The 16991-nt window shown below is 42.5% G+C and overlaps 1 protein-coding gene across 17 annotated transcripts in view; it reads left to right on the top strand.

The window, feature by feature from the left end:
• LOC112216701 (DISP complex protein LRCH3) overlaps positions 1-16991 on the top strand; it is a 79909-nt gene that overhangs the window by 16856 nt on the left and 46062 nt on the right. For 16 of the 17 annotated variants that reach the window (XM_024376702.2, XM_024376705.2, XM_024376709.2 and 13 more), the window contains exon 2: positions 15385-15529. In XM_024376702.2, coding sequence (XP_024232470.1) covers positions 15385-15529 — 145 coding nt within the window. Of the gene's footprint in view, positions 1-900; positions 1015-15384; positions 15530-16991 lie in introns of those variants that run through there. The other variant, XM_042300011.1, reaches the window with a different exon arrangement.

Genomic DNA, 16991 nt, shown 5'->3' with positions numbered 1-16991 from the left:
GCCTGTTGCGTTTTATTTTTGTTCAGTATAGATACATACAATGCATTCGGAAAGTATTCAGCCCCTTTTTCCACATTTTGTTACTTTACGACCTTATTCTAAAATGGATTAACCCTTGTGTAGTCTTACATTTCTGTATACTCCAGTTGTCCTAAGGGTAAAAAAAAAAAGACCCGTCTTCACTAAACTCCTAAAATAAAGCAGCTTAATTGAATTGTAAACCCAAAATCTATTTTGCATGGAGAAACAACCTGTAATTCATCACAAACTTTGAGTATCTGGGTTTTCCCTCTTCACAATGCAGAAAGACTGCATTTAATCAGTGGACACCACTTGTTTTTATTACAACACACCTGTCATTATAGTTTTTTCCCCTAAAGTATAGGATTATTATTGCAAAAGGTACTGCATAGGTGAATTATTATTATTTTGTAGCAAGTGATAGCACTTGTATTCCAATAGAAAGTAGTTTTGAATGCATTTTATTGAAGTGAAACAATAATAATAATCTTGGACTTTTTTTTGGCAAATAGTGATTTCTTATACTGTACAATGAGGAATTCAACTACAAATTACTAGTCTACTCCCATTTTTTTAAACAATTGCCCCCACCCACAAGGGTGTTTAAACAACAACAATAAGAATACAATTAGATAATAGATACAAAACAAAAACGTGAAGAACATAAATCAATCAACTCTAATTAGCAGATGTAAGACAGAATGCAACTGTGTGTGCGTGGACTTTGCAGATGAATTTCTCACATGTGCAGCACATATTATTTGTTTTACAGTCCTTCTTTGGGGCAGAATTGGCATCTCCTCCTCTTGCCTGCCCCAGCTGCAGCCTCAAGTGGGTCAGGACAAGATTCAGCCCCCTGAACAGCTTTCACAAGCGCTGCAGAGGCTGCTGTGCGGGGGAGGCGCTCCCTTCTTTGAATGTGGGGGGTGACAAGTGCCTTTCCCAGCTGCTCCAGGAACACCCTCATCTTGTTACGCTTAACAAGGTATCCAGGTAGGGTTGATCTTGTTCTATATCCCGAAGGCATTGTATGAGGACACATCAATGATGTTATGGAAGATGACCAGGGGCCAGCGGGCAGTCATCCTCCTGCAGCTGTATGTTCCAATCACATTGTCCAGGTTGTCCATGCCTCCTTTGTTGTTGTAGTCCAGGATGATGGCTGGCTTCATGTCCATATGGTTACTGATCTCAGCCGTTTTGTGCAGTGTGCTCAGGAGGACCACATTCTTGCTCCTCTTTGGGATGTCATAAACTAGAGTGGTGGTGCGGGTGAAGGCAAACTTTGATGAGACCTCTCTCCCCCTTGTTGTGAGGAGTGCAGGGGGGAGCTCAGGCTTGTTCTTTCCAACTGTGCCAACCATGGTGATCTTCCTCTTCAGGAACAGCTGGCTGAGTTCAATCAGTAGCACACACAATCTCAATTTCTCATTGTTTGTGTGTGTGTGTGTGTCTCTTTGTGGTTTTTGTGGTGTTTAAATTATCTTATAACTGCCGGGTCAAAAATGACCCTACGACAATCTTTGTACCCTGGTGGTGTACAGCTTTCATGGAAATATTAACAAAGGCAATGTTTCACTTTTTCTAATGTTGGGGTCTCTCTGGGAAAAGTAATTAAATTTCAAGTTGAAAAAAGCTCATTTAGGGTTTTTTCTCTGCTGTTAAACATAGTTGCATGTTATTTTTGACCCTTAAGACAACACAAGGGTTAAGTAAATAAATAAATCCTCATTCTACACACAATACTCCATAATGAAATTGAGCTTCGGTGCATCCTGTTTCAATTGATCATCCTTGAGCTGTTACTACAACTTGATTGTAGTCCTCTTGTGGTAATTTCAAATGATTGGACATGATTTGGAAAGGCGCACACACCTGTCTATATAATGTCCCACAGTTGACAGTGCATGTCAGAGCAAAATCCAAGCCGTGAGGTCGAAGGAATTGTCCGTATAGCTCCGAGACGGGATTGTGTCGAGGCACAGATCTAGGGAAGGGTACCAAAAAATGTCTGCCGCATTGAAGGTCCCCAAGAACACCGTGGCCTCCATCATTCTTAAATGGAAGAAGCTTGGAACCACCAAGACTTCCTAGAGCTGGCTGCCTGGCCAAACTGAGCAATCAGGGGAGAAGGGTCTTGGTCAGGGTGATTACCAAGAGCCCAATGGTCACTCTGATAGAGCTCTGAAGTTCCTCTATGGAAATGGGAGAACCTTCCAGAAGGACAACCTTCTCTGCAGAACTCCACTATTCAAACCTTAATGGTAGAGTGGCCAGACGGAAGCCACTCCTCAGTAAAAGGCACACGACAGCCCGCTTAGTTTTCCAAAAGTCACATAAAGGACTCTCGGACCATGAGAAACAAGATTATCTGGTGTGATGAAACCAAGATTGAACTCTTTGGCCTGAATGACAAGCATCATGTCTGGAGGAAACCTGGCACCATCCCTATGGTGAAGCATGGTGGTGGCAGCATCATGCTGTGGGAATGTTTTTCAGCGGCAGGGACTGGGAGACTAGTCGGGATCGAGGGAAAGATGAACAGAGCAAAGTACAGAGATCCTTGATGAAAACCTGCTCCAGAGCACTCGGGACTGGGCTGAAGGTTCACCTTCCAACAGGACAATGACCCCAAGGACTGGTTTCTGGACAAATCTCTGAATGTCCTTGAGGGGCCCAGCCAGAGCCAAGATGTGCAGCCAGACTTATTAGCCACTCCTTTTCTAACAGCCAGTTTCTTAACAGGTGCATGTTTATCAATAATTAGAAGAAGCAATTTCATAAATTCATCAAGTGCAGGGTCTGGATGCTCCTCATTAATCACATCAGACCAACAAATATTTTGAACAACATCCAGATAAGAGTCACAGTGAAATATTTGTATGATCTCTTATACACTATTTTAGGTCCAGCTGTTGGAACTTTGGCTCTCCTGGATATACAGTGGGGCAAAAAATGCATTTAGTCAGCCACCGATTGTGCAAGTTCTCCCACTTAAAAAGACGAGAGAGGCCTGTAATTTTCATCATTGGTACACTTCAACTATGACAGACAAAATGAGAAAAGAAATCCAGATATGAATTTATTTGCAAATTATGGTGGAAAATACATATTTGGTCAATAACAAAAGTTTCTCAATACTTTGTCATTGCCAACAAAGGGTATATAACAGAGGTCAAATGTTTTCTGTAAGTCTTCACAAGGTTTTCACACACTGTTGCTGGTATTTTGGCCCATTCCTCCATGCAGATCTCCTCTAGAGCAGTGATGTTTTGGGGCTGTTGCTGGGCAACACGGACTTTCAACTCCCTCCAAAGATTTTCTATGGTGTTGAGATCTGGAGACTGGCTAGGCCACTCCAAGACCTTGAAATGCTTCTTACGAAGCCACTCCTTCGTTACCCGGGCGGTGTGTTTGGGATCATTGTCATGCTGAAAGACCCAGCCACGTTTCATCTTCAATGGCCTTGCTGATGGTAGGCTTTGTTACTTTGGTCCCAGCTCTCTGCAGGTCATTCACTAGGTCCCCCCGTGTGGTTCTGGTATTTTTGCTCACCGTTCTTGTGATCATTTTGACCCCACGGGGTGAGATCTTGCGTGGAGCCCCAGATCGAGGAAGATTATCAGTGGTCTTGTATGTCTTCCATTTCCTAATAATTGCTCCCACAGTTGATTTCTTCAAACCAAGCTGCTTACCTGTTGCAGATTCAGTCTTCCCAGACTGGTGCAGGTCTACAATTTTGTTTCTGGTGTCCTTTGACAGCTCTTTGGTCTTGGCCATAGTGGAGTTTGGAGTGTGACTGTTTGAGGTTGTGGACAGGTGTCTTTTATACTGATAACAAGTTCAAACAGATGCCATAAATACAGGTAACGAGTGGTTGACAGAGGAGCCTCTTAAAGAAGAAGTTACAGGTCTGTGAGAGCCAGAAATCTTGCTTGTTTTTAGGTGACCAAATACTTATTTTCCACCATAATTTTCAAATAAATTCATTAAATCCTACAATGTGATTTTCTGGATTTTTTTTCTCATTTTGTCTGTCATAGTTGAAGTGTACCTATGATGAAAATTACAGGTGTCATCTTTTTAAGTGGGAGAACTTGCACAATTGGTGGCTGACTAAATGTGTGTGTGAGTGAGGGGGGGAGTGTTACATTTTTTACTCTGTGAATGTTATTTTTGCACACATGTAGCCTTGTGCACTTGATCGATGTTTTACTAAAGTTTCCACTAAAATAGAATGCCTGTTTCATTCTTTTTCGACTTAAGATGTTTTTTTCCCAAGTGCAATATTTAGTTGCGTGTGGTCACAAGCGTTCTATTATAAAGGCTGTCATGGCTAACTGCAATATTAGTGTATTGTTTTTTCTCAAGACTTGGGTGTCATTTGCAGTAAAGTCTAGGCAACAAATACAATAGCTTCCTTTATATGTATTAGCTGTGTGTTAGGTTCACATTAACCACTTTTTATTTCACACACCCAGCCTGATCATGTAGATCATATTCTGTTGTTTAATTAGTTAACCTGCATTTCCCCCTAGCAGGGATTTATTACATGTTTCAGAGCAACAACAAAAGTGTCCCATTTTTCGTCCCTCAGCAGTTTCCATCCCTGATATGTGTACATATAGCTAGGAACAAAGTGACAGATAATTAACAGTAACAGCTGCGTATGTGATGAATCAAAAAAAGTTGGTGCAATAAGGGTCAATGCAGATAGTCCGAGTAGCTATTTAAAAAATAAATAAGAATTAAATAAAAAAACGACTAATTTACAGGCTTATGGCTTGAAGGTAGAAGCTGTTCAGGGTCCTGTTGGTTTCAGACTTGGTGCTGCTTGCTGTGCGTTATGCAATCATTTCCATAGTAATGTAGAAGTTTCATTCAAATTATGCTAACTGGTTCAATGGAATGTATGTTTTGTAATGTAATTTGAGTTCATTCAACAATTCACGGAACAGATTGATGGGTACTCTTCCTGCTGTTACTTCCTGCTTTTCTTCTATGGGTACACTCAATGACCGGCAGGCCACCCATTATGCCATCATTGTCTTTAATGGGAACACCCGTTCTATTCAATTAATCTGGCCCAGGCACACTGGTAGGATAATGGCGCAGGAGGGGATGGCTGCCAAACCAACTGTGCTATTTTGTTTGTTTTTTCACATTGTGACTTATTTTTATTTTGAACATAATGTTGCCACTACCGTCTCTTATGACCAAAAATAACTTGTGGACATCAGGACTGCGATCACTATCCACAGACTGGCAGAATCCATGTTTTCCTTGGATTGCCTTCTGAGAATTTGTAGGCGATCGAAAGAACCCACACTTCCTTACATTCTGCAAGCATACGTGCAATCTTTGGATAATAAAATAGATCTTCGCGGAAGATTAAACTACCAACGGGACATTCAAAACTAACATCTTATGCTTCACTGAGACGTGGCTGAAAGACGACACTATCAACATACAGCTGGCTGGTTATATGCTGTATCCGCAGGACAGCGGCGTCTGGTAAGACAAGGGGCGGCGGACTATGTGTTTTTGTAAAAAAAAAAAACAGCCGGTGCACGATATCTAAGGAAGTCCTGAGGTATCGTATCTCATGAGAAGCTGTAGACTAGAGGTCGACCGATTATGATTTTTTTTCACTGATATCAATTATTGGAGGACCAAAAGAAGCCCATACCGATTAATCGGCCAATTTCTTAAATGTTTTATCTATTTGTAATAATGACAATTACAACAATACTGAATGGACATTTATTTTTAACTTAATATAATACATCAATAATATCAATTTAGCGTCAAATAAATAATGAAACATGTTCAATTTGGTTTAAATAATGCAAAAACAAAGTGGTGGAGAAGAAAGTAAAAGTGCAATATGTGCCATGTAAAAAAGCTAACGTTTAAGTTCCTTGCTCAGAACATATGAAAGCTGGTAGTTCCTTTTAACGTGATTCTTCAATATTCCCAGGTAAGACGTTTTAGGTTGTAGTTATTATAGGAATTATAGAACTATTTCTCTCTGATTTGTATTTCATATACCTTTGACGATTGGATGTTCTTATAGGCACTTTATTATTGCCAGTGTAACGGTATAGCTTCTGTCCCTCTCCTCGCTCCTACCTGGGCTCGAACCAGGAACACATCGACAACAGCCACCCTCGAAGCAGCGTTACCCATGCAGAGCGAGGGGAACAACCACTCCAAGTCTCAGCGAGTGACATTTGAAACGCTATTAGTGCGTACCCTGCTAACTAGCTGGCCATTTCACATCGGTTACACCAGCCTAATCTCGGGATTTGATAGGCTTGAAGTCATAAACAGCTCAATGCTTGAAGAATTGTGAAGAGCTGCTGGCAAATGCACGAAAGTGCTGTTTGAATGAATGCTTACGAGCCACTGCAGCAGCCTACCACCGCTCAGACAGACTGCTCTATCAAATATCAAATCATAGACTTAATTCTAACATAATAACACACAAATATGAGCCTTTGTCATTAATATGGTCGAATCCGGAAACTATCATTTCGAAAACAAAACGTTTATTCTTTCAGTGAAATACGGAACCGTTCCTTATTTTATCTTTAAGGTGGCATCCCTAAGTCTAAATATTGCTGTTACATTGCACAACCTTCAATGTTATGTCATAATTATGTACAATTCTGTCAAATTAATTACGGCCTTTGTTAGGAATAAATGGACTTCACACAGTTCACAACGAGCTAGGCTGCCCAAACTGCTGCATATACCCTGACTGCTTGAACGCAAGAGAAGTGACACAATTTCCCTAATTATAAGAAATTCATGTTAGCAGGCGATATTAACTAAATATGCAGGTTTAAAAATATAAACGTGTGTATTGATTTTAAAGAGCGTTGATGTTTATGGTTAGGTATATTGGTGCAATGAGTGCTGTTTTTCCCACAAATGTGCTTGTTAAATCATCACCCGTTTGTCGAAGTTGGATGTGAAACGATGAGAAATTAACAAGCACCGCATTGATTATATGCAACGCAGGACAAGCTAGATAAACTAGTAATCTCATCAACCATGTGTAGTTAACTAGTGTATGTTAAGATTGATTTGTTTTTTATAAGATAAGTTTAATGCTGGCTAGCAACTTACCTTGGCTTCTTGCTGCCCTCGCGTAACATGTAGTCAGCCTGACACGCAGGCTCCTCGTGGAGTACAATGTAAGGCAGGTTGTTAGAGCATTGGACTAGTAACCGGAAGGTTGCAAAAACGAATCCCCGTGCTGACAAGGTAAAAATCTCTTTCTGCCCCTGAACGAGGCAGTTAACCCACCGTTTCTAGGCCGTCATTGAAAATGGTGTCCAAAAATACAGATTTACCGATTGTAATGATAACTTGAAATCTGCCCTAATTAATCGGCCATTCCGATTAATTGGTCGACCTCTACTGTAGACCACACTACCTACCTAGAGAGTTTATTTGTATTTGTCATTGCTGTTTGCATACCATCACAGTCAGAGGCTGGCACTGAGACAGCATTGAAAGAGCTGTATTCCTCCATAAGCAAACAGAAAAATGCTCATCCAGAGGCTGCACTCCTAGTAGCCGGGGACTTTAATGCAGGGAAACTTAAATCTGCTTGACCAAATTTCTTTCAGCATGTTAAATGTGCAACCAGAGGAAAAAACTACCACCTATACTCCACACACAGAGACCCATACAAAGCTCTCCCTCTCCCTCCATTTGGCAAATCTGACCATAATTATATCCTCCTGATTCCTGCTTACAAGCAAAAATTAAAGCTGGAAACACCAGTGACTAGATCAATAAAAAAGGTGTCAGATGAAGCAAATGCTAAGCTACAGGACTGTTGCTAGCACAGACTGGAATATGTTCCTGGATTCCTCAGCAGATGGCATTGAGGAGTACACATCAGTCATTGGCTTCATCAATAAGTGCATCGATGACGTAGTCCCCACATTGACCGTACGTACATACCCCAACCAGAAGCCATGGATTACAGACAACATCGGCACTGAGCTAAAGGCTCGAGCTGCCGCTTTTAAGGAGCAGGACTCGGAAGCTTATAAGAAATCCCGATGAAATCTCAGATGAACGATCAAACAGGCAAAGCTTCAATACAGGACTAAGATCGAGTCATACTACACTGTCTCTGATGCTCGTCGGATGTGGCAGGGCTTGCAAACCATTACAGACTATACAGGGAAGCACAGCCGAGAGCTGCCCAGTGACACGAGCCTACCAGGCGAGCTAAACTAGTTCAATGCTCACTGAGGCAAATAACACTGAAACATGCATGAGAGCTCCAGCTGTTCTGGAAGACTGTGTGATTATGCTCTCCGCAGCCGATGTAAGACCTTTTAGACAGGGCAACATTCACAAGGGGCCAGACAGATTACCGCAGGGCCAGACAGATTACCAGGACATGTACTGCAAGAATGTGCTGACCAACTAGCAAGTGTCTTCACTGACATTTTCAACCGGTCTCTGACTGTCTGTTATACCCAAATGTTTTAAGCAGACCACCGTAGTGCTTGTGCCCAAGAACACGAAGGTAACCTGCCAAAACGACTACCGACCCGTAGCACTCACGTCTGTAGCCATGAACTGCTTTGAAAGGCTGGTCATGGCTCACATCAACACCATTTCCCAGAAACCCTAGACCCACTCCAATTTGCATACCGCCCCAACAGATCCAATCTGCAATCTATATTGCACTCCACACTGCCCTCACACCATAGTGCCCTCATAGCTCATCAATAATCTAAGGACCCTGGGACTAAACACCTCCCTCTGCAACTGGATCCTGGACTTCCTGACGGGCCGCCCCCCAGGTGGTAAGGGTAGGTAACAACACATCTGCCACACTGATCCTCAACACAGGGGCCCCTCAGGTGTGCGTGCTCAGTCACCTCCTGTACTCCCTGTTCACTCATGATTGCATGGCCATGCACGACTCCAACACCATCGTTAGGTCTTCCGAGTATACAGCAGTGGTAAGCCTGATAGCCTATAGTAAGGGGGTCAGAGATCTAGCCGTGTGGTACCAGGACAACAACCTTGCCCTCAACGTGATCAAGACAAAGGAGATGATTGTGGACTACAGGAAAAAGAGGACCGAGCACGACCCCATTCTCAACGATGGAGCTGCAGTGGAGCAGGTAAGCGCTTCAAGTTCCTTGGTGTCCACATCACCAACAAACTAACATGGTACAAGCACACCAAGACAGTTGTGAAGCGGGCTCGACAAAGCCTATTCCCCCTCAGGAGACTGAAAAGATTTGGCATGTGTCCTCAGATCCTCAAAAGGTTCTACAGCTGCACCATCGAGAGCATCCTGATGGGTTGCATCACTCCCTGGTATGGTACCTGCTCGGCCTCCGACCCCAAGGCACCACAGAGGTACTGGGCCGTTCGCACTACCATCACTGGTCCTTTCTTCCTGCCATCCAGAACCTCTATACCAGGCGATGTCAGAGGAAGGCCCTAAAAATTGTCAGACACCAGCCACCCTAGTCATAGACTATTCGCTACCGCACGGCAAGCGGTACCGGAGCGCCAAGTCTAGGTCCAAGAGGCCATAAGACCCCTGAACACCTAATCAGATGGCTACCCAGACTATTTGCATTGACCCCCCCCCCTTTTTTACACCGCTGCTATTCTGTTGTTATCATCTATGCATAGTCACTTTAACTCTACCTGCACGTACATATTACCTCAACTAACCGGTGCCCCTGGACACTGACTCTGTACCGGTACCCCCCCGTATATAGTCTCACTATTGTTATTTTACTGCTGCTCTTTAATTACTTGTTACTTTTATTTCTTATTCTTATCCATCTTTTTATTTTAAACTGCATTGTTGGTTGGGGCTTGTAAGTAAGCATTTCACTGTAAGGTTTCACTGTACCTGTTGTATTCGGTGCATGTGACAATACGATTTGATTTGGTTTTGTACATAATGTTGCTGCTAACATAGCTTATGACCAAAGAGAGCTTCTGGATATCAGTACAGCGACTATTCACCTCGAACTGGACAGATTTGTTTTTTATGAGTCCGACGCGAAGGATATACTGCTTGCCCAAGCCCAGGCCCAAATCCCCGTCATTCTAGTGAAGAAAAATACCTTCATACAGGGGGCGGAGATCAGGGTGGTATTGCTCGCCTGAGGTAGAGTACCTCATGATAAGCTGAAGACCACACTATCTACCAATAGACTTTTTATTTATATTATTCGTAGCTGTCTATTTACCTCCACAAATCGATGCTGGCAGTAAGACCGAAACTCAACAAGCTGAATAAGGCAAACAAGACAATGCTCATCCAGAAGCGTCACTCCTAGTTGCTGGGGACTTTTTAGTACGTTCAAACTTAAATCTGTTTCATCTAATTTCTTCCAGCATGTCACGTGCAACCAGAGGGAAAAAAAATCTAGACCACCCTTACTCCATACACAGAGAGAGACGCACTCGTACAAAGCTCTCCCTTGCCCTCCATTTGGCAAATCTGGCCATAATTCCGTTCTCCTGGTTCTTGCTTATAAGCAAAAACTGAAGCAGGAAGTACCAGTGACTTGCTCAATATGGAAGTGGTCTGATGATGCGGATGCCATGCTACATGACTGTTTTGCGAGCGCAGAATGGAATATGTTCTGGGATTCATCCAATGGCATTGAGGAGTATTCCACCTCAGCCACCGGCTTCATCAATACAGTGCATTTGGAAAGTATTCAGACCCCTTGACTTTTTCCACATTTTGTTACGTTACAGCCTTAATCTAAAATTGATTAAATTACATTTTTTCCTCATCAATCTTGAGGTTTTAGTCGCTGCCAAAAGTGCTTCAACAAAGCACTGAGTAAAGGGACTTAACCTGGAAATATCACATTTACATACGTTTTTATTTTGTTTTTGCATTTGCAAAAATTTCTAGCCTGTTTTTGCTTCGTCATTATGGGGTATTGTGTGTAGATTGAGAATGATTTGTTATTTTTATCCACTTTTAGAATAAGGCTATAAGGTAACAAAATGTGGATAAACTCAAGGGACCTGAATACTTTCCGAATGTACTGTGTGTATGTGTATATCTATATACTACCGTTCAAAAGTTTGGGGTCACTTAGAAATGTCCTTGTTTTTGAAAGAAAAGCACTTTTTTGCAAATTGATCAGAAATACAGTGCAGATGTTGTAAATAACTATTATAGCTGGAAACTGCAGATTTTTAATGGAATATCTACATAGGCGTACAGAGGCCCATTATCAGCAACCATCACTCCTGTGTTCCAATGGCCCGTTGTTTTAGCTAATCCAAGTTTATAATTTTAAAAGGCTAATTGATCATTAGAAAACCCTTTTGCAATTATGTTAGCACAGCTGAAAACTGTTGTTCTGATTAAAGAAGCAATAAAACTGGCCTTCTTTAGACTAGTTGAGTATCTGGAGCATCAGCATTTGTGGGTTTGATTACAGGCTCAAAATGGCCAGAAACAAAGCACGTTCTTCTGAAACTCGTCTGTCTATTCTTGTTCTGAGAAAGGAAGGCTATTCCATGCGAGAAATTGGCAAGAAACTGAAGATCTCGTACAACGCTGTGTACTCCTCCCTTCAGAGAACAGCGCAAACTGGCCCTAACCAGAATAGAAAGAGGAGTGGGAGGCCCCGGTGCACAACTGAGCAAGAGTACAAGTACATTAGTGTCTAGTTTGAGAAACAGACTCCTCGCAAGTCCTCAACTGGCAGCTTCATTAAATAGTACCCACAAAACACCTGTCTCAACATCAACAGTGAAGAGGCGACTCCGGGATGCTGGCCTTCTAGGCAGAGTTGCAAAGAAAAAGCCATATCTCAGACTGGCCAATAAAAATAAAAGATTAAGATGGGCAAATGAACACAGACAATGGACGGAGGAACTCTACCTAGAAGGCCAGCATCCCAGGAGTTGACTGGAGTCCGATATATCCTACAGTTAAGAAGTCGACCACAAAGTTGTACAATAACAAAGCACAATGAGGCCCAAAACTACGTTTTTGAATGATGATTCATTGAATGCTCCATTGAGACAAGAGAGATGTTATAACAGAAAACCGATGACACGCATGACTGTACGCACTTAGCAAAGTCAGATGACCTATCCAAAACAACGTTTAGGCCTACAACCAGAAAACAAGATGCACATGACTGATTTAGACCTCATGGTTTTTAGCGGCTAGCATGCTATATGCTTCAGCCTACAGCACCAATAGCTTCAAAGGAGTTCCTTATATTTGCAGGCTGGGTGACATCAGACTGTTTTTGTATTAGCTTTTGCATTTATTTTTAGTTATGTTATTATTAGGCAGGAATGTCTGACACACACAGTTAGGACCACCACATGAAATTTAGGAGCACCATACTTTTTTGGGGTTTGTGACACAGCCTAAATTTGGCCTATCTGAATTCTAGATACTTCTGAAGCACATGTTGTGCCCTGGAAACTAATATGTAACCCTGTAAATACATTTGATTATTAAAAGCAGTCATATGTAGTAATGACGCTAACGAATCTGCACTCGCTTTTTCTCTAGTGCACTGGGACACAACAATACAGTGAAGCCTTATCATTACAACAATTATTATCTGGGAGATTTCTTTCCTATATGCTCCTAAAATGAAAGTCCTGGTCACACAGCAAAATATCTGTGTGACCAGGACACACCAAATAAAACACATTGTCAGAATGAGTGGTTTATTAAAAGAACTGTGTAATGACTACTGCTGTCGATGAGAACTAGAGGTGAATGCTGGAGATCTTATCACAGCATTACTTCACAATTAGCAGTGGAGAAAATAAAGGCATACGCTTGGGAATGGGATAGCAAAATCCCCATTCCCTATTTCCCCACCCTCAATCGCCAAAACAATAGCTGGTCTACCCCCTACAGTTCCACTCTGTTGGCTAAGTTAGTGACTAGATGCAAGCCAATTCTTGGAACCGTTTATGTATAAACTGCATGATAATATGGTGAAGTGTTCACAATAACCGTGTGTTTCCCCTATATGCATTTACCGGCGGTGACGTCGAAGCTGCCACTGCAAAAAAAAAAAAAAAAAAAACATGTATGTATGCCCCAGGAAGACACCCCCCCCACCCCCTCCTTTTAATGCATTTGAGCCAATCAGTTGTGTTGTGACAAGATAGGGATGGTATACGGAAGATAGCCGTATAACTCAAATAAGCAAAGAACTCAAATAAGCAAAGAGAAATGACAGTCCATCATTACTTTAAGACATGAAGGCCAATCAATGTGGAGCATTTCAAGAACTTTGAAAGTTTCAAATATACTTCTGTGTATTGATTTTAAGAAAGGCATTGATGTTGATAGTTAGGTACATTCGTGCAACGATTGCGAATGCGCTTTTGTTATATCATCCCCCGTTTGGCGAGGTCGGCTGTGATTTGATGATAAATTAACAGGCACCGCATTGATTATATGCAACGCAGGACAAGCTAGTTAAACTAGTAATATCATCAACCATGTGTAGTTAACTAGTGATTATGTGAAGATTGATTGTTTTTTATAAGATAAGTTTAATGCTAGCCAGCAACTTACCTTGGCTCCTTGCTACACTCGCATAACAGGTAGTCAGCCTGCCACGCAGTCTCGTGGAATGCAATGTAATCGCCGATTTGTTATGAAAACTTGAAATTGGCCCTAATTAATCGGCCATTCCAATTAATCGTCCGACTTATAGTCTATATAAGTCCCACAGTTGACAGTACATGTCAGAGCAAAAACCAAACCATGAGGTTGAGGGAATTGTCCGTAGAGCTCCGAGACAGGATTGTGTCGAGGCACAGGTCTAGAGAAGGGTACCAAATAATGTCTGCCGCATTGAAGGTCCCCAAGAACACAGTGGCCTCTATTGTTCTTAAATGGAAGAAGTTTGGAACCACCAAGACTCTTCCTAGAGCTGACCGCCTCGCCAAACTGAGCAATCGGTGAAGGGCCTTGGTCAGGGAGGTTACCAAGAGCCTGATGGTCACTCTGACAGGGCTCTTGAGTTCCTCTGTGGAGATGGGAGGACCTTCCAGAAGGACAACCATCTCTGCAGCACTCCATCAATCAGGCCTTTACGGTATCGTGGCCAGACGGAAGACACCCCTCAGTAAAAGGCACATGACAGCCCGCTTTGAGTTTGCCAAAAGGCACCCAAAGGAGTCTGACCATGAGAAACAAGATTCTATGCTCTGATGAAACCAAGATTGAACTCTTTAGTCTGAATACCAAGCGTCACGTCTGGAGGAAACCTGGCACCATTGTGGTGGTGGCATCATGCTGTGGGGATGTTTTTCAGTGGCAGGGACTGGGAGACGAGTCAGGATCGAGGGAAAGATGAACAGAGCAAAGTACAGAGATCCTTGATGAAAACCTGCTCCAGAGTGCTCAGGACCTCAGACTGTGAGAGAGGTTCACCTTTCAACAGGACAACAACCCTAAGCACACAACCAAGACAGCGCAGGAGTGGCTTCAGGACACGTCTCTGAATGTCCTTGAGGGGCCCAGCCAGAGCCTGATTTGAACCCGATCCAACATCTCTGGAGAGACCTGAAAATATCTGTGCAGCGATGCTCCATGTCGAGCCTGACAGAGCTTAAGAGGATATGCAGAGAACAATGGGAGAAACTCCCCAAATACAGGTGTGCCAGGCTTGTCGTGTCATATCCAAAAAGACTTGATGCTGTAATCGCTGCCAAGGGTGCTTCAACAAAATACTGAGTAAAGGGTCTGAATACTTACATAAATGTGATATTATTATAATTGTTTTTATCTAAATATATTTTTGTGTGTAGGTTGTTGAGGGAAAAACACTTCATTAGGGACCATTTAGGCCTACAGAACACACGGTAATAATGTAGGTGCTGTGTAGGGTTTCCCCAAGACAGTCACTGGGAATACTGCCCTGTAAATGGTGCCATCCTTCAGTTGACAATACAACCAATGTTCTTACATATCCCTTGGCACATGTTGTAGGGGTTGGGCCCTGATGTCCTTTGTTTTATTCATTAGTTCAAGTAATCACTCCGTTTCAGTACGCTTTCTTCCTAGTGAATACAACCCTGGCCACATCCCCAACACAGCCTTTCTTGCCATCCTGGCCAGAAGCCATCCTTGCCCGCCCCCAAGATGGCAGTAAATTTAGAATGTCTCAACCAACTTGGTAAAATAAGGGTTGCAATAGAAAATGTCTGTCAAACTGCCCCAACGTGAGGACACCTAAAGGTTTGAACACAAAACAACTCACGTGATTAAATAAAGGGTGAAATAAATTAATGAAATAAACAGTGGCATGACATCTACGTCTCTCTCTCCTTGTTTAGACCTGTCCCGTAACCGTCTGCCAGAGCTGCCCGTGGAGGTGTGTATGTTTGTCTCTTTGGAACACCTGCAGCTCTACCAGAACTGCCTGCGCTCGCTGCCTGAGAGTCTTCTTAATCTCCAGGCCCTCACCTACCTGAACATAAGGTAATGGGCGTGCACACACACACACACACCAGTGGTGTAAACTACTTAGTTGCACGATGCAGAAATTGCTCCGCGATTTCCTGGTTGCTAAAACTTGGAACAGTTTGCCTAATTTCAGTTCATGACAAAATAAGCTAGTATAGTGTGGAGCAGAGTATCCTTAAATAATGCAAAAGTTACGTTTACACTTCATTCATGAGAAGACAGAATGCAGAAAGTCAAGTAATAAAGCAGGCAGCATACAATTTTGTGCTGAAACGTAAAGCTGCAATCAATGGGTGAACAGCGCCTGGTGCTGAACATATAGCTATCTTGTTGTGCAAGTGTTGCACAGCAACAGATGGAGACCAGTCAGGCAATTCATTTCAACAATAATCTTCATTCGACTTGACAAACAACAAGAGGGCTTAATTGGCGTCTCTTTTCTCAGATTCTTGGCCTATATAAAATAACTTAGCCTACCGCAGACCGTTATGAGGCTTAACAGAAATGTTCACAAGAAAAGAAAATGGCCTAATAGAAGTGTTTAAGAATATATATATTAGGTGGCCTACTTATAATAGCAACTGGCCCAAAATGTAGCATCCTACAATAATTTAAAGAATAAAAGGCGTTGTCTGAATGTGGGGATAGCCTGCTCCTGTAAAGACAGAACAGAAAATACTTGAGACCTTAATAGCCCTGTATAAGCAATCACAACAATGTTAGTATTTACTACTTACATATAGGCCACTGAATTCACGACACCATCTTGTGGATGTCGGGTGAGATGGATGTCATTTTAATACGCAAGTAGGCCTTGATTGACTTATGTGAAAGCCGGTTCCTGTCGTGAGTCTATATTGCGTTCATAGAGGGAAAGGAGGACTCGCAGGTGTAAGTCGATCCAAACATTGTTAGCCCATAAAATGCAACTTTATTTTTTAATTGCACCTTTATTTAACTAGGCAAGTCAGTTAAGAACAAATTCTTATTTTCAATGACGGCCTAGGAACAGTGGGTTAACTGCCTGTTCAGGGGTAGAATGACAGATTTGTACCTTGTCATATTATTGTGCTGTATTCATCTGAGCATGACACCCAAAATGCACACACGGACTTGGCACTCCGGAACGCATCACTGATTTGTTTCGATGTTCAATATGCGCAGTTTGAATTGCCAAACATGCAGAATACGGAGGTGGTCAACTGCTCCTCTCATTTAGCTTTTTCTGAAGAAAACCACGACCTGGTCATGCAGCTCACAGAACCGCTCCAGCGCTTTTCCTTTGCTCAGCCAGTGCACGTCGTTGTGAAGCAGGGGATTGTGGGTGTCCTATGATTCTGTCACAAGCTTACGGAAAATGCTATGTTGGGTGCCTGATGTCTCCCGACAAAGTTGATTATGCGCATGACTTTATCCATCAGATCTTTTAGCTCCCGGTTTAGTCGCTCACAGCGCACACTCTGATGGTTGAGACATT

This window comes from Oncorhynchus tshawytscha, linkage group LG17 (genome assembly GCF_018296145.1).
Source record: "Oncorhynchus tshawytscha isolate Ot180627B linkage group LG17, Otsh_v2.0, whole genome shotgun sequence".
Taxonomy (NCBI): Eukaryota; Metazoa; Chordata; class Actinopteri; order Salmoniformes; family Salmonidae; genus Oncorhynchus; species Oncorhynchus tshawytscha.
Note: the sequence above shows the minus strand (reverse complement) of the source record. Positions and strands in the feature narration are given on the sequence as shown.